Source organism: Lissotriton helveticus, chromosome 4_1 (genome assembly GCF_964261635.1).
Source record: "Lissotriton helveticus chromosome 4_1, aLisHel1.1, whole genome shotgun sequence".
Taxonomy (NCBI): Eukaryota; Metazoa; Chordata; class Amphibia; order Caudata; family Salamandridae; genus Lissotriton; species Lissotriton helveticus.
In genome coordinates this window covers 402,373,923-402,399,918 of record NC_136063.1, presented here as the reverse complement: position 1 = coordinate 402,399,918, position 25,996 = coordinate 402,373,923, and the positions used below count along the sequence as shown (strand labels likewise).

Genomic DNA, 25,996 nt, shown 5'->3' with positions numbered 1-25,996 from the left:
CTTCCTTCCTCAGATCCAGCAACAACAAGAAAAAAAGGAGAAAGAGAAGTCGTGCAGAGCTAACAATAGGACGACGCCCACTGACTTTGCCCCAGCCCTACAGGCCTGTCTTCCCTCTAGCCTGTCTCCACTCTAACCTGCTCCTGCAAAACCCCAGGGTGTCCAGCGGCCAGCAACTTCAAAAACCCCGGACCTGCCTGCATTCGCTTTCCAAACTGTTTCTCCCGTGAACACCGGACGTGTTTAAACTGCAGCTTCTGGTGCCTGCCAGAAACCGTGAATCCAGCACACTCTGCACCCGCCAAGCCCGATCTGTGTTTGAGTGAACAAACACCACATGGAGGTCCCACAGGCGATCCCGACACGAGATCCGGCGACCCCTGATCTGCCTCAAGACGACACCTGCAGCCTCAATCCAGAGGAACCCCCCCTACCGCAACCAGAGCGGGAAAGAAAATCCGACGTCCCAAGGAACCCCTGCACCCGACGCCCCACGGCCTGTGTGCCCAACCATCCTTCTCTATTCCTACGTACCCCTCGAAGTGGTGGTCGCTCCTGGAAGATCCTTGTCCCCCAAGCCTGCAGTGTTTCTTTGTCCCGGAGAATCTCTATTGAAATCAACAGGGAGCCCGACCTCAAAACAGCAACCTGCACCCGGCGGCCCTAGTGCCGCTGAGGGTGCTCCTTTTGTGCCAACTTGGTTCCCAACTTCCCCTGAACTTACCCCTATCCTCCATGGATAACATTGGGCCTCAACACTCTGCACCCAGCCGCCCGAGAGCCGCTGAGGGTGCGACAACAGTTCAACACTGACCCTGGGAGACCCCAGAGTCTAACCCCAGGACCCTAACTCCAAAAACCGATTACCTACCTGGAAACCGATATCCTCTTTATCCTCATAGAATAACATTGACACTTTTCCTGCCAAAAAGTTTCAAATTGTCGACTTTTGAAAACTAAGAATATTCCTTAAAAATCAGCCGAATAACCAAAACCCATTTTCTCAACTGTTTTCAGAAAATGTCCCAGTGCTGAATCCAGGATCCAGCACTGAGTAAGAAAAAGTTACGATATCCTAACTTACCTGCTAAGTGAATTTCCTCCCATAGGATAACATTGGTGATTCTATGTGAAAATGTTTCTAAGTGTCAACTTTTGAAATGCAATAATAATCTTTAAAAATCATACCTTTACCAAAACGCATTTACTCACCTGTTTTCAGGAAAGGTCCCAGGGCTGAATCTAGGATCCAGTCATGTGTTAGCAAAAGTAATCTGAACAGTAATTAACTGCAATTTACTTAAAAAGCTCATTAATTTGAATGTACTATACCTGCAATGTGTTGCAAACTGCTTTCTTAAAACTGTAACCAAATCCAGTACAAGTTACATTGCTATTTTGAACTGTGTTCATACAAGTAATTTACTACTGAAAAGTATTTTTATGCTTACCTGTACCAGGCTTGCTTGGTTCTAGAAATAAAACATTATATTTTTTATACAAAACTATTGGCCTAGAGTTCAGTTATTGAGTGTGTGCGACCATTTGCTAATTGTGTAGACTGTGTACATCAAATGCTCTACACTGTCTTCTGATACTGCCTTACTGCTCGACCAAGCAACCACTTGAGAGTAAGGTTTTATCCAACTTTAGCCTGTGCCAAACCTCTGGAGAACCTGGGACTCTATAAACACTGTACCTCACTTTGGTGCAGTATATATAGAGGCAGTTTCTTACAAGGGCTTCGTAGAATGTACGAAGCTGGACAGGGGATGCGCCGGCTCCCGGAAATGGGGGGAGGCATAAAGTTGCCCCCTAGTCAGGCACCAAAAAATGGAGCCTTAGAGGGACGAAGCTCCGGGTCCCGCCTTGCGTCAGCCGACCAACGGGGATAAGGCGAAGAGCGACAATGCTCCTTCACCTTCTTGTGATTCGACTTACCCGAGGAGTGCAAAGACTTGGGACGAGGTGTGGTGGCTCCGCGGCCGATCTCAAGACCTTTTCCTTGGGCCAGACCATGAACGACGCACAGCCGACTGCCCGGCATCCAAGAGCATTCGGGGCCACTCCCCCAAAGACTTCAGATTCATGGCCCGGCAGTCGGAGCACGACTTGGTCGCGCTCCAGACACCAGAGGCACATGAGGTACGGGTCCGTCACAGACATTAGTTTGTGACAGACCTCGCAGGGCTTGAAACCGGTTCGACGATGTGACATCCCTCGCGCACCAGGAGTTGACTCGAAAAAAGAGAACTTGACAAAAGTTTAGTCAAAAAAGTGACTAAGGGGTAAGCTCTCTTCGGATCTTCGCTAGGATGTTGTGGGAAAAGAAGGAACGGATGTCAGCGCGCAGGGGCAGCGTCTAGGTAGATGCTGCAACGTCATCCTAGCGACCACAACACAGACGCGCAGTCGACCAACGCCACCTACAAACGCGCTGGGGTACTACTAAGAGAAAAAATTCTCTGGAGCCACAGAGAAGTGTGGCTCACTGGTTAGAGGAGGCAGAACTGGAAGCAGAGGTCAGCCCGGGACCAGGGTTCAATTCCCGGCTCGGCGGGGTCTTGAGTCCTAAAATGTCCATGGACTCAACAATTCTCGCTCCGGTGCCTATTCGATTCACGGGTTCACACTCTGCGACTCTGGGCAATAGCTTGCTTAATCTCCACAACGGCCCCTCGCGGCGGGATGCCTGGCTTTCACCTTGCGGATACCCTGCCGGGGTTATCTCACAGGGGAATACCAGGACGGGTTCCCTAAGCAAGCGCTTAGAAACCGCTCGGTGATTTGCGCTATATAAATTCCTGTACATTTACATTTACATTTACATTTACATCCAGTCTAACGTCTTGGGGTAATTCTAAGGAAAGGAATCTGTAACTGTCTCTTTCAGATATCAGCTTCTAAGTGGAATGGGAGCAAGACATGGAGGCATGGTAATGCCCTTGTGCTTCGGAAGGGGCGGAGTCCTGTTTGTACTTCCTCTGGTTCTTTTTGGGCTTACTCTTGACTTCAACTTCGATGAAGACAGAGTGTACACACTCGACTTCGACTGGGTGAAGGAATTGTGTGGATTCTTATGGTGTTTTGCCACGTAGACCTTAGCTTCACGTTCTCAGAGGACTTTTGGTTTAATCTGGGAGTAGACGTTGCAGGCCCTGGAGCCATGCACCGACCTCTTGAGATCTGTCATAGTTATCAGTCTGTGACTGTTCCTGCAAGGTTTAAACGCTTTAGTCTTAGCAATACTAAGACCCCTAGAACACTGGAAAAATGTAAGAGAAACAAATCCATGAGCAAGATCTCTTGAAGATATGAAGAAAAAAAACAAAGTTTCAGATCTGCATCTGAAAGTGCGGAAAGAAAAGAACTGGCATGGGAGCTTATGGGTGGCACTTATATACTACTCTTATGGAATGGAAGAAGTTGGTGCAGAGCCGCAGGATACCACCTACTGGTGTGCTGGAGCACTGCTGTTGGAGTTTTAGGATCCAGACTGGAGCTGGGGATATTCAAAAGGTGATAAACCTGCAGTGAGAAGTATCCATCCCAAAAAAAAAACAAGCATTTGCAATGCAATAGGTCTCGCAGCAATAAAGTTTGAGTTATTGGCATTACATATGACAATGTGTTGCATGAATTTTTTTGCAAACTCTGTATTGTAACTACACCCAGCCATACTAGTCCATCACTGTGTGCGAGTGTGCCTCTTGAAAAAGAGCAGAATGTTGTCACTCACAGTGAAGGTAGCCCAAAGGATGAAGTAGGCTGACCCATCGCCCCATTTTTTTGCTGTATTGGGAAGAGTAAAAATGTGAATGACAGCCGACCAATGGATGAAGAGGGTTGGCTAAAAGCCCCTTTCACTGAGTATAACGAGCGAGGTAGAATTGGGGGCCGGGGATTGTAGAGTATGGTTTCAGATCACATCGGTACCAAAGGCCAATCACGTTAGGTTTTAGAGAGGCCTATGCTTCCGAGCTTCCGTCCATGGTTTTCTTGAAACCATGCCTTACTTGAAAACAGATGACTGGACTCTCCACAGCTACCCCGGCATGATACGCCTCCGCGTACTCCCGTGTGACCGGGGCTGGCAGCATCGAGAGGGCGTGGAGTCCACAAGAGACCAGCCCGCATACACACATCCTGACTCCCACGGCCCCTGCCGGACACACAGGAGACGGGTGGCGCAACACACGCCGAAGTACAGCGTGGCAAGCTGCAGCCATGGGAATTCTTGTTCTCCATCAAATAAAATACATTTCGAGTGCTACATGAACACGCAGGGGAATGTGTTGATCCTCCAAAACATCACAGCCTTTCAAAGTGGAATTATTCAAGTGAGACTCGGTGTTCCGATAAGTAGAGTCACTCTTCAGTAATGCTGTGTAATGTTTTTAGCATGGAACTGGGAAGGAGCAGGCGTGGCCTTGGGAAATGTGACTTTCTCTGGAGGTCATAGCCTCTAAACGGCAAGCGGGTCTGGGGATGAGTGCGTCACAAGCAGAGTCACGTATGTGACTGTGCAACACGGGCCTTTCACACGCACCAGCATGCCAGGACATCTCTCCACTGACCAGCCCACTTCTTCCTGTGAACTTTCATCCACATTAGTCACATGATCTACCTCTACATTTCCATACATGTCCCAGTAGCCCAAACGTAAGCCCTTTATTGGTTAAAAAAAAGTAAAGTTTATATAAATTTGCAGTTTAAAAACAAAAACCGAACAAATTACCTCACATCCTGCAGCAGACTTATCTTGTCGGCTCCAGGGATTTAAAGGGCCAGCAAAGGCCTGGCACAGTTCACCCTTTCTTGAATCCGTGCTCTCGTCCCAACATTCCAGCTCTCCGTGCTGCTGTCTGGTGAACAGCGGAGACAAATTAGCATTCCTACCCCATATCTCACGGCAACTAAGAGAAAACCCCCGGGACTGAAGGGGGCAGGGAAGGCCCTTCCTCCTGCTCTTTCACCTCTGCCACTCAAGCATGCTGCTGCCTCCTGGGGCTGCTGGCATTAGAAGCTTATTGTATTTGCATGAAAAAACACAAAGCTTTCCTCTGTGCTGGTTCTGCGGCCTCCGGCAAACACAGGCTGTAGAAAAGCACATGCCAGCAAGTAATCAACTTGGTATGGCCCTGTCCTGCGCTCTCCTCTAGGCGGGGATTCTGTACTTTTGCTACTGAAATAGGAAGTGGGTACCCTGTTATGTGATGTTGAAGTTGGCACTCTGGATCTTAACAGCCATCCAGTGACTTGGTGTCTTGACTCAAAAAAAAAAAAAAAAAAAAGAAATCCAGCTCGAGATGGACCGGCCTTCCTGTTAACATTCTTTAATTAAACGACTCATTTACTGCCGTGATAGCCAAACTTTTAACGTTCAACGTGTAATTCAGAATGGAGTGGGATTTTAGCATAAATGTTCAGTTTTTATATAGCGGTACACTGATGGTTCAGTATGCTAGAAGTTGTAGATACTCATTGTCAGAGAAGACAGTAGAAATAAGGTACACAAAAACTATACACATTGAGCAAGATCACAAGATGTGAAATGGATGAAACCGCCATTATAATTCAGGGTTTCTCATCCAAGGCTGACAAATATGCCCATCTTTGCCAACTCCCATGAGTGAAACTTCTACCCACAAAGGTCTGCTTCTCTAGCACCCACAGGAATGATGCGTGTCCACGTGTTTTTAATTCCATGGACTGTTTAATATTTTTAAACAGCACTGTGAGCAGAGCATTGGCACTAACTGCTTGGCCACACACGTAATTGGCTTCTAATTAAGGAAAGCGGATTTAGAAAAATGAAGCATAACAGAAGGCTCTTTTTATTTACAATGTGGAAAATTTCTCGTGCTCTGCGGTGAAATTTGTACCTATCGGTAGGTCACTTCGCTTTTTTTCACGGTTCTCAGAAGTGTGCGAAACAGTGACACTAAAATAATGTGCGCGTTATCGCCTTCAAAGGTAATTACAGGTATCTCTCATTGAAAGCACATCATGGGAGCAATGCAGCACATATTTCTAAAACCGGAACGGTTATCCCGTGTTTGGTGCTTAAAAAAAATAAATACAATGCTTTACCCTGACAAAATACTTGGTCTCTCCCAAAGACCCCTCCAAATGTAGATTCCATTTCACTCCCCCCGCCCGCCTGCCTGAGCTCTCAAGTTCCTTAGGTTTGTGTGGGTTTAGCTCATCCATCCCAGGTTTTGCTTTGTCTCCTCCTCCGAGAGGGTGGAAAATGGGAGCAGATTTGTCCCCGGGATTGGAATTTGTAACCTGAAATTCCAGGGACAAAAACTCATAGTTGCACAGTGCAGAGGCGTAATTACAACTGGCATTAGTGACTGCAGACGCTGTAAATGTGGTACCTCTGCACCAAGCAATTCGTAATCCGGGCCAAAGCGGATATCAGCATTGTGAAACCTCAGCGAGCAAGGCGCTGGAGCACAGGAAGTCCAGTGAGGGCCGGCAGTCCAGGAGCAGCGGCCGCCGGCCGGGCCCGCGCGGAGCAGCCACCGGAGATGGCGAGCGTCCACGGACGTCACCTTCATCATGGGGCTGTGGCGCGCGGCGGAGACCCCGTCGCCGTGAGCGTGTACATTGGCAGCTCCGAGACTAAATTGGAGACTGACTCACACGCGCGACCAAATCCCATGCGTGCGTGGCCAGCTCTTGTCTCTCCCACTCCCATTGACGATGCTGCGCACGTGGCCAGCTCTGGTCTCCACTCGTTGTCGGCTGAGCCAACGACTACAGTTCTCGGCGAGAACGCGCTTCGCGTGCTTCTAGCCGAGACCTAAAAAAGGAACGTTTCTAGTCTCCATCTTTCCACATTCAGATTTTTTCCTGCCTATTTTTATATACTGGGATCCTTTGATTCATTGTATCTTTTGTTTTTATTTTGTGCACTAATTCAATAAGCAGCACAAGGGTTGAATGTGAATCTAGAAAGGTTTAACACTAGAAAATCATTTTGAAGGTAATTAACAAGTTTCCTTTGCCACACAAACCAATTCAAGACAAATGATGTGCCTACATTTTTTATGTAGCAGTATTTTAGTGGAGGAGGGTGTGACGTACTATTAGCGCCAACTGCTTTAAATATATCTGACCTACCTAAGCTTCTCTTTGAGATGATACACCCATGTAATGGAATATGCTACTTACCAGTATGCATCTGTTCTTGGCATGTAGAGCTGCAGAGTTGTACATTTAGCACTAGATCGCAACCAGGTGTTGGGCTCGGATGATTGCAGGTTGTTGTCTTCTTGGAAGAAGTCCTTGAAGTCACGAGATAGGTGACTCCTCCCTTGGACAATACTGCGCATGGTCATCGACTCCATCCTCAGATTGTTTTTCGCCATGATGGGAAATGATGGAGTTAGTAGAAGTAAAGAGAAAGGATGCCCATGCGTGTGCATCTAAGTAAGATGAGTACTGGAACGGATACAAGTCCCGGGGAGGCGGGAGGGCATGTACAACTCTGCAGCTCTACATGCCAAGAACAGATGCATACTGGTAAGTAGCATACTCCGTTCGAGGCATATGAGCTGCAGATTGTACATTTAGCAACGATTGTGCAGCAGTGTCTCCCTTAGCGGTGGTCGCTTGTATCCGTTGCAGCATACTGAAATAGTGTTTTAAGTACAGCTTGGCCTACTGCAGCTTGCTGCTTGGCTTGTACGTCAACACAATAGTGTTTAGTGAAGGTGTGTATGGTAGACCATGTTGCTGCCTTACATATGTCCTCTAGTGGTATGTTTCCTAAGAAAGCCATATAGGCTCCTAGTTTGCGAGTGGAGTGCGCTCTAGGAGGAACTGATAGTGTACGTTTAGCTTTTTGATAGCATATTTGAATACACTTTACAATCCATCTGGCAATTCCTCCTTTAGATATGGGATTGCCTTTGTGTGGGGAAGAGAAAGATACAAATAGTTTTGTCTTTCTGAAGGATTTACTCCTGTCTGTGTAATATAAAAGAGCTCTTCTAACATCTAGGGTGTGTAAAGCCCTTTTCGCAACAGAGTTTGGTTTTTGGAAAAACACTGGTAACTCTACTGATTGGTTAAGGTGAAAAGGAGTAATCACTTTTGGCAGGAATTTTGGATTAGGTCTAAGAACCACTTTGTTAGGGTGTATCTGAAAAAATGGTTCTTCTATTGTGAATGCTTGTATTTCACTAACTCTTCTGAGAGAGGTGATGGCAACAAGGAAGGCAGTCTTCCATGTTAGGAATTGCAATTCACACTTGTGTAAAGGCTCAAAAGGGGGTCCCATGAGTCTTGTAAGGACAATGTTCAGGTTCCATTCTGCTGCAGGTGGTGGTAACCTAGGTGGGATTATTCGTTTTAATCCTTCCATAAATGCTTTTATCGCAGGTACTCTAAAAAGAGATAGGTGCTGTCTATTTTGTAAATCGGCTGCAATTGCTGCTAGATGCAGTCGTATGGAAGAATAAGCCAAGTTGGACCTTTGTAGGTGTAGAAGGTAACAAATAATATTTTGGATGGAAACATCCAATGGATCAATGTGATTGTTGTTACAGTATATTGCAAATCTTTTCCACTTAGCAGCATAACATGCTCTAGTGGTGGGTCTTCTAGCTTCTTTAATTATATTCATACACTCTGGTGGTAAATTTAAGTAGCCAAACTCTAAGACCTCAGGAGCCAGATCGCCAAATTCAGTTGGCTTGGTCTGGGTGCCTTATTTCTCCATGGTTCTGTGTTAACAGGGATGGCGTGAGCCGTAATTTCTGATGTGGAACCAGTGAGAGGTCTAGTAGTGTGGTGAACCACGGCTGGCGTGCCCATGTGGGTGCCACCAGTATTAGTTTGAGAGACTGTTGTCTGAGCTTGCGTACTACTAGTGGAATGAGTGGGAGAGGCGGAAAGGCGTACGCAAATCTGCCTGACCATTTCATCCATATTGCATTCCCCTCCGATCGCGGGTGTGGAAACCTGGCGGCGAAGGTTGGGCATTTTGCATTTTGGTGGGTGGCAAACAGATCTATCTGTGGGTGCCCCCACATTTGGAAGAATGGTTGTAGAACCTGTGGGTGCAACTCCCATTCAGGAATCTGTTGTGATTGATGACTCAACAGAGCTGCTATCTGATTGTGAATTCCTGGAAGGTGTTCTACAGTCAGGTGTATGTTTTGAGGGATGGCCCATCTCCAAATGTTCTGTGCAAGCTGGGATAGTTGCAGAGAGTGTGTCCCCCCCTGTTTTTGTATGTAATACATAGCTGTCATATTGTCCGTCCGGATTAGAACAGCTTTGTTTTGTACTTGTACTTGAAAAGTCTTGAGTGCTAGGTAAATCGCTAGCAGCTCTAAATGATTGATGTGGAGCAGTTTTTTTGGCTGTTCCATTGGCCTTGAGTGGTATAGTGCAGGAGATGGGCTCCCCATCCTGTGAGGGATGCATCTGTTGTCAGCACTATTTGTGGAATAGGTTCTCGGAACGGCCATCCCTTTGTCAAGTTTTTGGTGTTCCACCATTGCAGAGAGCGACATGTACGGCTGTCTACCAACACCAGGTCTGTGAGCTGACCTTGAGCCTGATTCCACTGTTGTGCTAGACATTCTTGTAGTGGGCGCATTTGCAGTCTTGCATCTTCATAGTTCCTCACGCAAGTCGCCATCATGCCTATTAGTTTCATTAACACTCTGGCTTGAAGAGAGTGTTGGTATTGAAAAAGGGAGACCAAGCTCTGAATGCTTTGAATCCTGGCTTGACTGGGATAGGCTAGAGCTGATGATGTGTCTATGGTAGCTCCTAGATATTGGTGAACGTGCGAAGTCTCTAGGTGCGACTTGGTGTAGTTTATTGTATACCCTAAGTTGTGTAATGTTTGAATCGTTTGTTTTGTGTGTTGTACACACTGGTTGAACGATCTTGCTTTTATGAGCCAGTCGTCGAGGTAAGGGAAGACATATATCTGTTGTCTTCTGAGATGGGCTGCTACTACTGCTAAGCACTTTGTAAACACTTGTGGTGCTGTTGTGACTCCGAATGTAAGGACTTTGAACTGACAGTGTTGTCCTTGTATGACAAATCTTAGATACTTCCTGTGCGCAGGATGTATAGGAATATGAAAATAGGCGTCCTTTAGGTCTAGTGTTGTCAGAAAGTCTCCCTGCTGTAGTAATGGGAGTACTTGTTGTAAAGTGATCATGTGAAAATTATCCGATTGAATGTAGTGGTTTAGGGGCCCGAGGTCGAGGATCGGTGTAATGTCCCGTCCTTTTTGGGTATTAGGAAATACAGGGAGTAGACTCCTGTTCCTTGTTCCTGTAAGGGGACCTCTTGAATAGCGTCTTTTTGTAGAAGTGCTAGAACTTCCTGTTGACGCAGTGTTATGTGTTCTGTGGACATAGGACGCTGCCTGGGTGGTATGTTTGGGGGGGTTGCTGTGAGTTCTAGGCAGTAGCCATGTTGGATAATTTGTCTTACCCACCTGTCTTTTGTGATGGAATCCCAGACAGGTAGGAACTGTGATAATCTGCCCCCTACAGGGGTGGAATGTTGTAGGGGAGGCAGAGGGAAGTCACTGTTTGGGAGTGGAAGAGGAGCGGTTGTTGTTGTTACCTCTACCTCTTCCCTTATTGTTGTTGCCTCTGTACCCTCCTCTAAAGTAACCCTTATTAGAGGGGGTTTGTGTATGGGTTTTAAAAGATGACGTGTTATCTGCGCCGGTTTGCTTGGAGCCTCCTCTATAAGAGGAGCGACGAAAAGAACCTCTAGTCTGGGTAGATTGTAATGCACCCATAGACTTAGCAGTGTCTGTGTCCTTTTTCATTTTTTCTGTGTCCTTTTTCATTTTTTCTAGTGTATTATCTACCTCTGGCCCGAACAACTGGTTCTGATTGAAGGGCTGGTTGAGGATGGTAGTTTGTACCTCTGGTTTGAAACCGGAAATGCGTAACCATGCATGACGTCTGAGGATAACACTGGTGTTAACTGCCCTAGATGCTGTGTCAGCTACATCTAGTGCGCATTTAATGGAGGCATTAGATATTAGTTTGCCTTCCTGTGCGAGCTCTGCTGCATGATCTTTGTATTGATATGGTAGATGTTCCATTAACTTTTCTAGTTGGTCGTAGTGAGCCCTATTGTAGCGTGAGAGTAAGGCTTGTGTGTTTGCTATGCGCCATATGTTTGTTGCTTGTGCAGCAATCCGTTTCCCGGACGCATCAATGATTTTTGATTCTTTGTCAGGCGGGGGTGTGTCACCAGAAGTCTGGGAATTGGCTCTTTTACGTGCGTTTGACACTACTAAAGAGTCCAATGGTAGATGTCCTTTAATGTAGATAGGATCTGCTGGTGCTGGTCTATACTGTCTCTATTCTTGGATTTAGTACCCTACACCTTACTGGATCTTTAAAAATCTCTGGAGCATGTTTAATGACCCCTTTGATCATAGGTAGTATTTGAGTAGATCTTTGTGACTGCTCAAAAGTGTCTAATAAGAAATCCTCCTCAATGGCATCAGAGTGCATTGGAACTCAGTGGTAAAGTGCAGCTCTGTTTAGTAGATGATTGAACCCAATACTATCCTCTGGAGGAGGAAGGTTTTGCGGGGTAGTACTGAGGCTCAGGGATGTCTGGTGCATTATTTGGTTGGAAATTATATGCATCATCTTCCTTGGTATATTCTGGGTTGACATCTTCATCCTCATCTAAGGGGTATGTATGTGTCTCTGTTACATCATCCCCCCACCTAAGTCATACTCTTCGTCAGTGTGGTGTGATGATGCAGGAGATTGAGCAGGAGAAGCTATAGGCTCAATATATGGAGTGATAGGAGAGGAAGAAGGTGAAGGAGAGGAAGGGTGCATTGGAGATGTTGCACAATCCTTTTTGGCAGGAACCACAGTTGGAAGTGGAGTGTCTGCTGGTCTCTTTTTGTGTGGAATTGCTTCCACATGTCCAGTTTTTGGATTGATAAAGACCTTTTTCTGCTTTGGATCTGGTCTAAATAGTTCTTCCTCTTGTATAATCCTCTTCGGCGCCGATTTCTTCGGTGTCGATAGTGGTTCTTTATTGTTTTTTGCCTTAGGAGGAGTTATTGAGTCCTGTGGCAATTTCTTCGGTGCCAAAGGTGGTTTAGGCTTGTGTGTATCAGGCCTTGTGGTCTTTGGTACCGTTATCGAAGATTTCGGCGTGGAGACAGGTTTTGTTGGGCCTGTTGCGCCGGAGTCTATCTTCCCGTCTTTGTTTTTGGAGCCGGATGGTTTCGGAGTCGAAGCTTTCGGTTCCGTTGCTGTTTTTGGTTTCGGCACCGATGCCTGTTTAGGTTTGGGTGCCGAAGAGTCTTTGTGCGTCGAAGGGTGTGTTAGCTTCGGTGCCGAAGAGTCATTCGGTGTCGAAGGGTTTTTCGGTGCCAATGGAGGAGGTGGAATTGGCACATGTGTTTTTTTCGGTGCCGAGGCACCTGAAGGCGTAGTCTTTTTCCTCGGAGCCGAGCCCGAAGGCGGGGCGTTGGAGGGTAAATTTCGGTCTCGACTAGGCCCCATGGGCGGAGTGCTGACCGTTGCCTTTGGTTTGGGCAGTGTCTGTTGTGCAGGGGCAGAGGTACTCATGGGTTGTCGAGATGGAATCGAATCGTCCGAGTCCTCTGCTCCCGACATGATCTGGGGATCAGGCGAGTCTTACTCGGCGACGAGTGGAGCCTCGTTCTCTGAGATATCTTCGAGTGGGTTCTCGTCCTCGGAGAAGTCTTCTTCGATGATCTCCTCAAAGATGGCTTCCGGTGCTGGTGCTGATCTCCTCATCTCGTGTCGACGGGCCCTCCGATCCCGAATGGTCTTTTTCGCTCGCAAGGAGGCACAGGCTGTGCAGGTCGACTCGTTGTGTTCTGGCGAGAGACAGAGGTTGCAAACCTTGTGATGGTCGCTATGAGGGAATTTTGCTCGACATATCGGGCATCTCTTGAATGGAGTTCTGTCCATGAGGCGTAGGCCGTACGGCGCCGATAGGCCCAACGGCCCGTGTCGACGTACCGCGATGTAGCTGGTGATGTCGAAAAGTGTCTTCGATGTCGAAAGTTGTTTGTCTAAAGTTTCACGCTTTGAAAATGCCGAAAAGAGTCTTTTCTAACCAGAGCGGAAAACTTTCCTCCGAACCCAGTGGCGGAAAAAAAACAGAGGATGGAGTCGATGACCATGCGCAGTATTGTCCAAGGGAGGAGTCACCTATCTCGTGACTACAAAGACTTCTTTCAAGAAGACAGCAACAACCTGCAATCATCGGAGCCCAACACTAGGTGGCGATCTATTGCTAAATGTACAATCTGCAGCTCATATGCCTCGAACATAGTGTTTACTAAATGTATATAATGATGACCATTCTACTACGGAGCAATTGTTCAAGTAAATGTTTATGCATGTATTGTAAGGTCGATCCTTTCTACCTTGTTGGGTGTGAATCTAGTCTACCCTCCAAAGACACTGCCACCATGAATAGTGAATAAAACTGGATTTTCTGCACAATCACTCTTGGATAATGACAGGGGTTACTTTTACTTGTGATGCATAAGCTGCAATTATTGAGGTCTTTTTCTCCTACATAAGTGCCCTTCTGGCATCAAAAATGAACAGAGCTAATTCTGTATGAGTATGTAGAATTTGAAATAATCACAGTAACTGAATGGACTGATTAAGACGTAGCTGATACACATGAGAATATTTTTTGTTTGGTCTCATGACTCTTATTTTTAAGAATATGCAAAGGTCTTTCACTGCCAAATAGCTTCACGAACAACGCAAACAAAATGTTTCAGCATTGCCTTATGCATCAGTCTCATTGGTTTATTGTTGGTAGCATGCATGAATGATGCATATTTTTGCTCATTTTAAAAAATCGCTCAACAACGTGAAGAAAATAGCTGTTATCTGTGAAAATCTTGTGCAGGTCACAACTGTTAAAAAATGACTTGTAACAATGTAAAAATTAGTTTTCAGTCTAGTAAATGAATCAGTAGTCGATATTTTTTATTTGTGATTTGTTTAAGCAACCCACTGTTTTTAACCCACTTTAGTTCACATATTGCTGTTTTTCTGCCTCTAAAATCACATCTATACACATTTAGAGTAGATTTAGGTGGAGGGATTTAATGATTTCAGAAACTAAGATGCTAAGCTACAAGGATTGTTTTTAAAATGATATAGTTTGGGTGGGGGGGTTGAGGGTAGAATGCATACACCTGGTATATGCTAAAGCTGCAAAACAGAGACCTCGCAATCAGAGGTTCTAATAAAAATACATTTTGTAAGATACTAAAAAAAACATTTTTCATCAACTACCACCCTTACAATAAGCACCCAATTAGGTTCAATTAATACAAAAATGTTTAAGAATCTTACTTGGCGGAAAATAGATCTCGGAGATAAGGCTGTAAAACTGCACTATCACATAATAATTTCAATATGAAATGAGCATTTGCCTTACGATCCTTTGATTCCACTATGGAGGGCTCGGAAGACGGCCCTGAAATAAAAAGGAAAAAAAGTAATTATTGTAAACACTTATGAAATACCAAATGAAACTTTAGACTGAATAAAAATAAGTAAGGGAACCATGCTGAGCACTTTAAATATTTTTATATGAAACTTTGATAGGAAATTAACAAATCATAATTAGGGCTCCCGGTTTTATGGTATGTATATTATTGTCATTTCCGTCTGCAATTATCCATATTTCTTTTTTTTACAAATTTTACCTGTATTTATCCATATTTATTTTAGGTTTTGTAAAAAATTGAAGATGAAATGTGTATATTTCTGCATATATTTAACCAGTTGAACCAGTTACTTACCTTCTGTAACAATGTAACTGTAAGAAACATTAGTTAGTTATAGATTCCTTGCCTTAAAATTACCCCCGGGCGTTAGACTGGATCCGGAAAGTTTTTCGTCAGCAGTACCTCTGCGCGACGGAAGGTGGCATAGATCGGCTCCGCATCCGTCATTGACGGCGTGTCGCCGGTATGACATTGCGGCAGCTACTCAGATGCTGCCATCGCGTGCGGACGTCAGTTCTCTACATGACTTTCCCCACCAGAAATGAAGAGCCACTGGTGTACAAAAATAGGGCCCTGAAAGGATAACCTTAATCCTAGAAATCAGTTCGCAGAATAGGGAAGATGGGTGGGCGGTAAGCAATCTGTAACTAACTAATGTTTCTTACAGATATATCGTAACTGAAGATAAGTAAGTTGTTCATCAGAAAGAAACATGTTCGTTATAGATACCTTACCTTAGAAGAGATACCCCAGCAATATCAACCCAGGTGGTGGGTCTGCGAACCAATCTCACAACAGAAAGTCCTGGAGAACCGAACGGCCGAAGAAGCAGTCTCTCCGGAACGGACCGTCAAGACAGTAGTGCTTTGTAAACATATACAGCAAGGCCAACGTAGCTGCTTGACAGATGTCATTTAGAGATACGCCTCACCCCAGAGCAGTAGTTGCTGCTGTCGCCCGGGTAGAATGGGCATACAGCCCCACTGGAGGTGCCTTCTTCACCATATATAGCATGCTTTGATATACAAAACGACCCATCAGGAGATAGTTCGGTTGTGTACGGCTCGACCTTTCTTTGCACCCACGTACCAAACTAAGAGTTGGTCATCCACCCCGAACTGTTTTGTGCGATCCAAATAGAAGGAAAGTGCACATTTTGGGTCCAGACAGTGGAGCCTCTCCTCTTTCGAAGGAGGCGGGAAGAAGGTGGGCAAAGGGATGGTCTGCCCGACGTGAATGGCAGTGACAACCTTTGCAAAGAAGGATGGACAGGCTCTAAGGACCACTTTGTCCAGATGGACAGACAAGAAAGGAGGTTCTGATAAAAGAGCATGGAGCTCACTCTCCTGGTAGACATGATGGCAACCAGGAAAGCCGTCTTAAACGTGAGAAGCCTTAAAGGACAGTTGTGGAGCAGCTCAAAGGGAGCACACATTAAAAAGGTCAAAACCAGATTCAAGTCCAGCTGAGGCATAAAGAAGGGAACAGGAGGAAACAGGTGTGTGATGCCTTTCAAGAATCTATTTACAACAGGGGACTTGAAAAGATAAGGCTGATCAGGAAGCCTTAAGAAGGCTGAAATGGCCGAGAGGTAGGCCTTGATAGTGCCCAGAGCAGAGCCCTGCTGGGCAAGAGAAAGAAGGAAGAGGAGAACCTCTGAAAGGGTGGCAGAGAGTGGATCCACAACCTTTGCTGTGCACCATGCCTAGCACACATTCTTCACCGCAAAGCAAGCAGCGTAGAGCAGGTAAGATCAATCAATCAATCAGTGAACTTGTAGAGCGCACTACTCACCCGTGAGGGTCTCAAGGCGCTGAGGGCAGAGGGTGCGGCTACTGCTCGAGCCAGGTCTGGAGGAGTCTTCTGAAGGTGAGCAGGTCTTGGGCCTGTCGCAGCTGGGTAGAGGGGGTGTTCCAGGTCTTGGCGGCGAGGAAGGAGAAGTATCTGCCGCCGGTGGTTTGTTGGATGCGTGGGACGGCGGCGAGGCTGGCGGAACGGAGCTGGCGGGTAGGGTGTAGAAGTTGAGTCTGTTGTTTAAATAGGCTGGTCCGGTGTTGTGGAGTGATTTGTGTGCGTGGGTGAGGAGCTTGAAGGTGATCCTCTTGTTGATGGGGAGACAGTGACGGTCTCTTAGGTGGGAGGTGATGTGGCTACGTCGAGGGATGTTGAGGATCAGGCGGGCGGATGCGTACTGGATGCGTTGCAGCAGTCGTAGGTGTCTGGCCGGGGATTCCTGCGTAGAGTGTGTTGCGTAGTCCAGCCTGCTGCTGACGAGGGCTTGGGCTACTGTTCTAATGGTTTCTGTCGGGATCCACTTGTAGATCCCGAGAAGCATGCGGAGGGTGTTGTAGCAGGAGGAGGAGATGGCGTTGACCTGCTTCAACATGGAGAGGGAGGAGTCTAGGATGGCATAGGATTCCTGCAACAAGTGCTAGAATTAGTGGCAGACCACCAAACACCGAGTGCACGAAGTTTATAATGATTCCGAGGACTGCTTGTTAACAGTCCCGAACACATGCTCTTAAATATATGCACAATACAGCTCGTATCAGACATGTTTAAGATACGCCCCATCATTTCTGTGCAACGTATAGGGCAGTTTGTACTTATAAAAGCCTGTATCTCAGCCGAAGTCCTTGCAATTTGTAGATCAGAGGTTTCTGAGGCCGAGGTCAAAGGCACGGTTTATTGTAAAAGAATGGCTTTCATTCTGCCTAAAGTATCAAATCGTATGGAAGAGGCGTTCAGTGAAGGCCATAATGGAGACTCCCTGACTGAGTCTATTTGGGGGAACAAAACTTGCATACAACAAGTGACGCTGGCACTAACCGTTACCAGATATGGGATGACTGGCAACATGCCACAGCAGCTCTGATCATTCAACATGAGGTAACTCCCATTTGAAAGTTGGCCAAATATTGGATTAATCACAGTGGCTGGTGAACCTTGCAGGTGGCAAGAGAGGTTTGCCACGGAATCGTTACAAGACCCAATTAACCAATATCCTGACATATGAGTGAACCTAGTTTGCGTGCGTGGTCCGTGGGTGTTGGTGCTGATCCCAATGTGGTCTGCCACCAGGAGTCGTCCCGGGCAGAGGGGGGGGGGGGGTTGCGAGGATGAAGACTTCCGTCTTGTCCGAGTTCAGTTTCAGACGGCTGCTCCTCATCCAATCGGCGACGGCCTTCATTCCCTCGTGGAGGTTGGCTTTGGCGGTGTGCGGGTCCTTGGTGAGGGAGAGGATGAGCTGGGTGTCGTCCGCTTAGGAGATGATGTTCAGGTCGTGCTGACGGTCTACTTGTGCCTGGGGGGCCATGTAGACGTTGAACAGGGTCGGGCTGAGGGATGAGCCCTGGGGTACGCCGCAGATGTCAGTGGCTTCGGATCAGAAGGGTGGGAGGAGGACTCTCTGAGTTCTGCCGGAGAGGAAGGACGTGGTCCAGTACAGGGCCTTCTTCTGGAATTCCGGCTTCTTGGAGGCGTGTTCTTAGTGTGTGGTGGCAGACCATGTCGAAGGCGGCTGGCAGGTCCAGGAGGATGAGGGCGGAGGTTTCGCCGTTGTCTAGTTGGCGTTGAATGTTGTCTGTGGCAGCGATGAGGGCTGTCTCGGTGCTGTGGTTTCGTCTGAATCCGGACTGGGATGGGTCTAAGATGTTGTTGTCCTCTCGGTGGCGGGTCAGCTGTGTGTTGGCGATTGTTGCCAGATTGGTCTGAATGACAAAATCTGTGTGGCATTTAATTCTCGTAGACTAGGTAAGCCCAAAAGCTGTACTATGCGCTCACAACACTTCCGTTCTGGAGAGCTTTCTCCAAGGTGCTGGGAGTGACGCCAGTGGATAGGCTTGCCATAGAGTAGCAGTAGAAATAAAGACATGATTCCTGCAACAAGTGCTAGAATTAGTGGCAGACCACCAAACACCGAGTGCACGAAGTTTATAATGATTCCGAGGACTGCTTGTTAACAGTCCCGAACAGATGCTCTTAAATATATGCACAATACAGCTCGTATCAGACATGTTTAAGATACGCCCCATCATTTCTGTGCAATGTATAGGGCAGTTTGTACTTATTAAAGCCTGTATCTCAGCCGAAGTCCTTGCAATTTGTAGATCATAGGTTTCTGAGGCCGAGGTCAAAGGCACGGTTTATTGTAAAAGAATGGCTTTCATTCTGCCTAAAGTATCAAATCGTATGGAAGAGGCGTTCAGTGAAGGCCATAATGGCGACTCCCTGACTGAGTATATTTGGGGGAACAAAACTTGCATACAACAAGTGACCCTCGCACTAACCGTTACCAGATATGGGATGACTGGCAACATGCCACAGCAGCTCTGATCATTCAACATGAGGTAACTCCCATTTGAAAGTTGGCCAAATATTGGGTTAATCACAGTGCTGGTGAACCTTGCAGGTGGCAGGAGAGGTTTGCCACAGAATCGTTACAAGACCCAAGTAAACTAATATCCTGACATATGAGTGAACCGCTCAGTGCATTTTCAGAGTGTGTACCGCTAAGAAACACTTCACTCCCCCACTCCAACATATGTGTGTGTGTAGGGTAAATCCCAGGATGTCTTAATGTATTCTTTACCCAACCTTTAATATTTGCCTGCTGGCATTTGTTTGAGGCAATACTGAAAATGGAAAGTTGTAACTGGCAGAGTTATTTTGCCATGAATGATCCATTCTGTAGCTAGTTTTTCTGCTACCGTAAGTGGCAATTTTTCAAGTTTTTCAATGTTCAACACTGTATACTTTGCTCCCCTTTGTGCTAGTTCGATCTGTTTATCAGTGAGATTGTATTCTGTAAACAGAGACGACGTGTTGATGGAACGCCAAGGCACACAGCCTGCACACAAGTTTTGTAGCATCAAGCCTAACAGCATTAAAAATCCTAATTGAGACTGTCCTTGTCGTAGCATGACCAAATCTTGTTCCAGTATGTTTATAGCAGAGGATACAATGTTGCCCAGTGAAAATATTCTGGATGACAGTTAATCCATTGTCGACCAAAGCTAAATTAATACGATCAATGTCTCGTAGTCTTTCTGTGTAGTCTGCTTGGGTAACTTTCCATACTTCATTATAAGCAGCATAGATGGCGGCATATATGAAAAGTTTTTGACGTGGTTTTCTTGGTCCTAGCAAGAAATCCCTAAGGTCTGTGTCTCTTTAAGTAAACACGAGTGTTGTTTCACATCCTCGAGTGTAGATTTATGTAGCCAATCAAGCCATCATTTTCCTACACTGTATGTTGTTACTACCCCTGGATGCGGTCTTTGAACATATCGTGGGTCTGGCCTATTGATAGTAAAACCATGTATTCCATTAAGGAATCTTTCTTGACAGATGTTTGTGTCTGTGGGCCAGAGCAACCATTTTTCCCATCCAGGATCTGATCTGTTTTGTAAAATTGTGTCTACTGTGAACGCTTCCTGTGTAGTGCTATTGTATGCAGGTTTTGGTACAGAATGTGTGTTCATGTCTTTGATCTTGGCTAATCCAAGGCAAGACGTTTGTTGGACAGTGTCATTCAAAAACCTTATTTGCTGCGGGACGATACAGGCTCTAAACTAAGCTTCTATCCCCTGCACTTGCCAATCTTTAGAAACCCAGACAGATTTTTGTCAATTTTGTCTTTCCAAAAGGTGAACCCTTGTATAGACAGTTGGGCAATAAAGGATGCAGAATAAATCTGTTTTGTATTGGTTAACATACTTTTCGTTCCCGTTTTGTTCACATTTTTAAAGTAAACGTTTCTGGATTGAATGTATAATACCCTGAAAAATATGAAAATTTGTTCGCAAACGTTTTTGAGCTACCCCTTGGTGGTGTAGGACAATGTTCCCATTGGTTATACATAAATACATTGTTAGGTGTTGCAGACTTATGCAAGAAATGATGACCATAGTGGTTATAACAATAAACATGTTCAAAGTCTGATGAACCCTCTATGTTTTCATGGTTAGAGAATACAGCTGATTTTTCTAGATAAGGCATCATGTTATTAACAGTCTTGAAGTCCCAATCATCAGAATAGGTACTAGAGGTAATAAGGTCACAATTAAATTTTAAATAAGTGTGGAATCTTCAAAAGTTCAGATGGGCCGAATATATCATAATCTGTTTTGTCCCAAACTATACCATCTTGTATAGGTACTGCTGTGATGTTCACTGCTGACAAGTCTCTTGTTTCATGATGTGATGATTTGTGTGGTTTCAAAAGTAAGTTCACATTTGTACTTGCAGTGTCCACGTGAATATATCTTTCATTTATCAGCACGCAAAGAGTCATTGCTCAAACTAGCCAAAGTAGAAAGAAAAATGTTCCAGAAATAATCCATAATTCTATCCAAGGTGAAACCAGAGGAGTCTTTCAGGAACTGAAGAAAATCTTGTACTTGATCTTTGAAAGTTATTTTTGCTGGTGTGGTTTACGGTTCTCTTGGATCCTCGGCAAACATATCAAAGTTAATGAAATTGCAACATGCAGTTATGTCAATGGTTGGAATTGCATCAGGATTCGTTGAAATTGCTGGAACCAGTTGATCACATGTTACGTTGGTGTAGACAGGTGTATCAGGACGAACTGTTATTTGGGTTTCAAGAGGTATGTGTTACATAGCATTGTTGATTGATTAGTCCTTTCATTTCTTACTGCTGAATTCTGGATGGTGATGAGTCTTTCAGTCTGAACCTCTTAGATAGTAGATAGAGGAGTGCGTCTGCTACAAAGTCGGAGTCCACCAGGCCTACTGCTTAGTATTGGCCACATAGTTTGGTTTGAGGAGGTCGATTGACACAAATCTTTTCTTCTTTTTACCAGAAAGGGGCGGCAGAAGTAGTGTTCTTGTTCCGTGGATGGCTAGGACAGGTACTGGTTGTCTGTAAGAAGGCCCAATTTCCTTCTTGTTCGCAATCTTCTCTCTGACTAGATCCCCAAGCTTTGGTATCCATACAGGCCTTGCTGGGACGGCTGTTTTTTCCCCAGTGGTGGTTAGCTTTGTTTCGATCTTAGTTCATTTAAGTGCTGTTAAATAGCCAAACTATCTTTTATATCAAACTGTTTGTTTTCCACCATTCTGCCTTTACATTTGAGATCTGGAACCCACATTTGAGTCCCAAATAGGACCTCATATGGAGTGACCCACCCCTAGAGAACTTCTTGGCAAATTATTTAATGAGCGTTGGACCCCATAAAGATGTTTGAGCCACCCATCACCCGAACCTAATACCATAGCGGTTATAGACTGCTTTATGTCCCCTTTTTCCCTTTCCACAATAGAATTTCCCTCAGGATGGAATGGAGATGAGTACCACAATGCTACGCCCAGACAAGCCATGGCTTCTTTGTAAGCCCGAGAGCTAAAAGCAGGGCCCTGGTCTGAATGTAGTGTGCCAATTGCGTAGGGGCCGATAAAGACTCGCAAATCTTTTATAACAGTTCGAGCGTCAGCCGAGCACTGAGGCCACATACATAGGAACCTTGAGTTAGTGTTTGTGGGATCGCATTTGTCCTAAAGGACGCCAGCACGTAGATAGTCTAATGCTGTCTAACAATAGTGTCTACACTGAGCAGCCTACTTCGTAGTCTGGTGGCTTTCTGCACTACGCTATCTTTTGCAGTCTATGTATTTATTGTTGTGAATCAGTGTATTCATGCCAGGCCACTAGTACATCTCTTGTAATGTTAATATTGTTTTAGAGATCCCCTGATGTGACAGACCCTCCCCAAGATGTGCTTCATAAATCAAGGCTGCTCTACGTTCCATGTTTGGAATTACCCTATCCCCCACTCAAGGGATTCGAGCAAACGGAACATTGTTTGCATCAATTATATACGAGTATACGAGTGGACATTTTTTAGATAACGCTGCACCACTGCCTTTGCTTGAAGCATTGACAGCCAGCAATATCTCACTGTCTATTTTCGTTTTTGAACAAGTGATCGCAGCTATGGAAGGAGTTTGCACAGACCCCTTCGCAGCTTCGTCAGCCAATAATTTCCCTACAACGTGAACGCCATCATGTTGATGACTCAGTGTATGTATCACATGAGTGTTTTGTAGTCAGTTTCGCAACTGAACTACTTGTTCCCAAAGCGTTTTATGCTTGATTGTGCTACCTTGTGCATCTTTGAAACCATTTCGAAGCCAATTCTGTACATATTCATTATATGATTGAACACAGTAAAAAGAATCGCACATTAAGTGTGGGGAATTCGCGATCCGTATTTTCAAGTGCCAATCTGAATGCTTGTAGTTCAGTTTGCTGAGCCGTACAATCTCCTAGATATTGAGTTTTAGTGACCATAGGTCAGAATTTACCATCTCGCATGCGACCTTTAACGATTGCGCATGCTGCACTGTAACCTTGCTTACTTCCCGTAGCGGGTTTTGCTGACCCGTCAGTATAAATTATAAATTCGTACTGATCAAGAGCGAGACTCAATAGAAAGAGGACATTCATGTTCGCATTGCAGGCATGCTTGTGTTTTTAAATCAGGATCAAAAACATTCTACATCAGTTGCAGCAAGAGAATTAACCCATTGTATCCATCTTGGATATAACGCTTTAGCATTTTGAATGCTCACTTTTGTAACTGCCTCTAAGGCTGGTACTGGAGTCACGACAATAATGCGTTTCCCCTGAGCTAGAGCTCTTTCTTTTGCTACCGCAGTTTGAACTGCTGTCAGAATTTTTTCTGTTGAAGTGAAGCGCATTTCCACTTGTGTACACAAATGTGATTTGTATGCAATTGGTACTTTTTCACCTTCATTAGTTAAGTAGATGAATCCGCATTGGCCAGAAATTATTCGGATCACTAAATTGCGTGTATTTACGCGTGTTTGTAAGTGATTTGTTGCCAACATGTTAGCTTGGAGTGAACGCAATATTTATGTGTGCTTGTGTTCAACTTTTGATTCAGAAAGCAGGTTTGATTAATTCGTAGAGAGGTTTAATCCTTTCTGCATAATTTAGAATATAAGTTCTTCCAAAATTCAGGAAACTTAGAATCGACTGTAAATTTTTCAGCGTTTTTGGAGGTTGGAGCAGCGCACACTTTTCTAAAAAGTTAGCTGCCAGGCTTTTGCCTTCACTTGAAAGCTCTTTCCCTAGGAAAAGGATATTGAGGTGGGCAATTCTGGATTTTTTAATGTTTAATGTATAGCCCTCAGAGGCGAAGCCCAGTATAATGGTATTCTTCCTGATCAAGTGCCTATCTAGGTCATCGTCTGTCAGATAGATATCATCGACATATGACAATGCTTCCTCATCATAAATTTGTAGTAACTGTTACTCTTGCTGAGAATAACCCCGGGCTGATCTTGAACCCTTGTGAGAGTCGACAAAATGGATTCTGGGTTCCCATTATTGAGAAAGCTGTTAAGTACCTGCTTTCAGGTGCTATGTTTTGACAAAAGAAACCATTTGAAATGTTAAATGTGGTTTTATATTTTTAAAGCACTATGTTATTCATTAATACTGTACTGTGTGCATTTTGCACTGCAAATGTTTTGTAACAAGTGTTCAAGTGTCTGTAACCCAAAACTAGATGATATGTAGTCTGGTTTGGATACAGGAAATAAAGGATTGTTCTTTGAGGATGTGCATGTTTCAATCACCCCTTGGTATTCAAGTTGATCTAAGATTTCCCTGACCGTTTTTTTAGCTTCTTGCTTAATTGGGTACTGCCTTTGTGTAGTAGGTTGATTTTTTAACTGTATTTTGTGGTGAGATGAGTCCTCATCCCATCTTACATGATTTTTGTATAATGCTGGGGCCTGGGCAACTGCCTATTTCCAGGAATGAGTGTATTTTGAATGTATTGGTACATGGTTGGAGAAGGCAGGCATAATGATGCATTCGCCATGTGGGCACTCCCTGACAAATTTTGAAGGTCAGTCCTGTTCCGCTAGAAGTACATTATAACCCCTTGAAAGTTTTTCCCCAAAAAGTGCTTTCACATTTCTTGGTATGTCTCCCTCCATACAGAGTGTTATTTCATATAACCTTTGTAGAGTACTAACCCTGGTGTCTAGTCTCTACTGTTATGTACCCATTCAAGTCCACCATCTCCGGGAGGTTCCTTCAGGTACTGACAAGCTATTGTTACTTCTGCTGCACTGTCCAGCATTGCCGGAGCCCTTTCTCCATTCTTGAGTTGTGCTCTATGAATTCTCGGCATGTCTGATCTTCGGACCTGCTACCTTCTTATTGGTGAATTGGGGTTATGATTTATTTTTCTGAACGTGTGTATCGTGTCTGGACTTCACACGTTCTTTATGATCTGACCGTCCTCTTCTTTTGGATGTCTGTGACAATATCTTAAAGGGACGAGAGGAACGTTTATCAGTATCCTGATACCGGTCAGGTTCTCTCAAATTATCCCTATTACTGAGGTCATACCGCCTTTCAGAAGGCTCCTTTTGAGGAGACCTACCTCAGAATTTGGAACGTTTCTCCTTTGAAAGTTGTTTGTTATTTTCCCACTACTTTTTAGAAGATGTAGGATTTTGTTTAGAAGAGTCCTTCTCAGGAACTCCAGACAGTTGTGGTTTCAAAGGTTTTCCATCCAAACTGTGTCTGCCTAATTCTTCAAAGGATTTTTCTATTATTCTGGGTAGTTCTTGTTGATGTTCTGTTTCGTCAAATCCCCTTAAGCGTTGGCGGATCGCCACTGATGCTGCCTCCCCTTTAATATTAGATAATATTATTGTTGAGACCTGGTCGCAAGTTTTTCCGTAATTTCATACCTACCTTCAGAGCAGGCTCTGCCCAGTATTCATATTGAATTTGTTTCAGGACATCAGGTATAACCGCAATTGACGGAACACCATGTGTATTAGTATAGATGACAGCAAAGACTGAGCCGCAAGTGGTGCAGTATTCCAGATGTGGTGTGATCCCTCGGTGTTTCTCATAAGGGCTACTGTTAGGAAATACTGCTTCGATTTGAGTCATTTTTGAGCTATCCAGAATGGAATGTGTACACGTTTTGTGGGCATTTTACCCATGACTGTGTGTAAAGTCTGGAGTAATCTTTAGTGTATTCCCCTGATGAGTTGTTTGATTGGAAATGCTATGTCAGGATGAGGTGTGTAGCCGGCTAAAATCGGCCATGTTGCTCCTGGTCTACCTAGTGGACAGAGCCTGGTAATGTGATTGGAATGTGTTAGGGCGCCTTTAAACCAGAGATTATGCTCCTGGTATGCGAGTGGAATTTCTATATCCTCAAATGGAATATATTCCTCAGGTGGTGCATCTTCTTTAAAGAAGTTAAACACTTTTGTTACTGGATTTGATTCTGAGAATACTATCCATGAATAGATTACCTCTGTCTGAAAAGATTAATGTGCCTCTATCATGAAAACTGCTCTACCCCACCTCTTGGTGTTAGGCCATATTTTATAAGTTTTAGAGTGATGGCTCTCCTTAAATTCGGATGGATGT

At 44.9% G+C, this 25,996-nt stretch overlaps 1 protein-coding gene across 19 annotated transcripts in view; it reads right to left on the bottom strand.

The window, feature by feature from the left end:
* The window catches only part of UBR5 (ubiquitin protein ligase E3 component n-recognin 5), a 2,132,574-nt gene that overhangs the window by 1,309,800 nt on the left and 796,778 nt on the right, over nucleotides 1-25,996 (bottom strand). For all 19 annotated transcript variants that reach the window (XM_078686916.1, XM_078686920.1, XM_078686919.1 and 16 more), the window contains one exon: nucleotides 14,385-14,508. In XM_078686916.1, coding sequence (XP_078543042.1) covers nucleotides 14,385-14,508 — 124 coding nt within the window. The remainder of the gene's footprint in view (nucleotides 1-14,384; nucleotides 14,509-25,996) is intronic.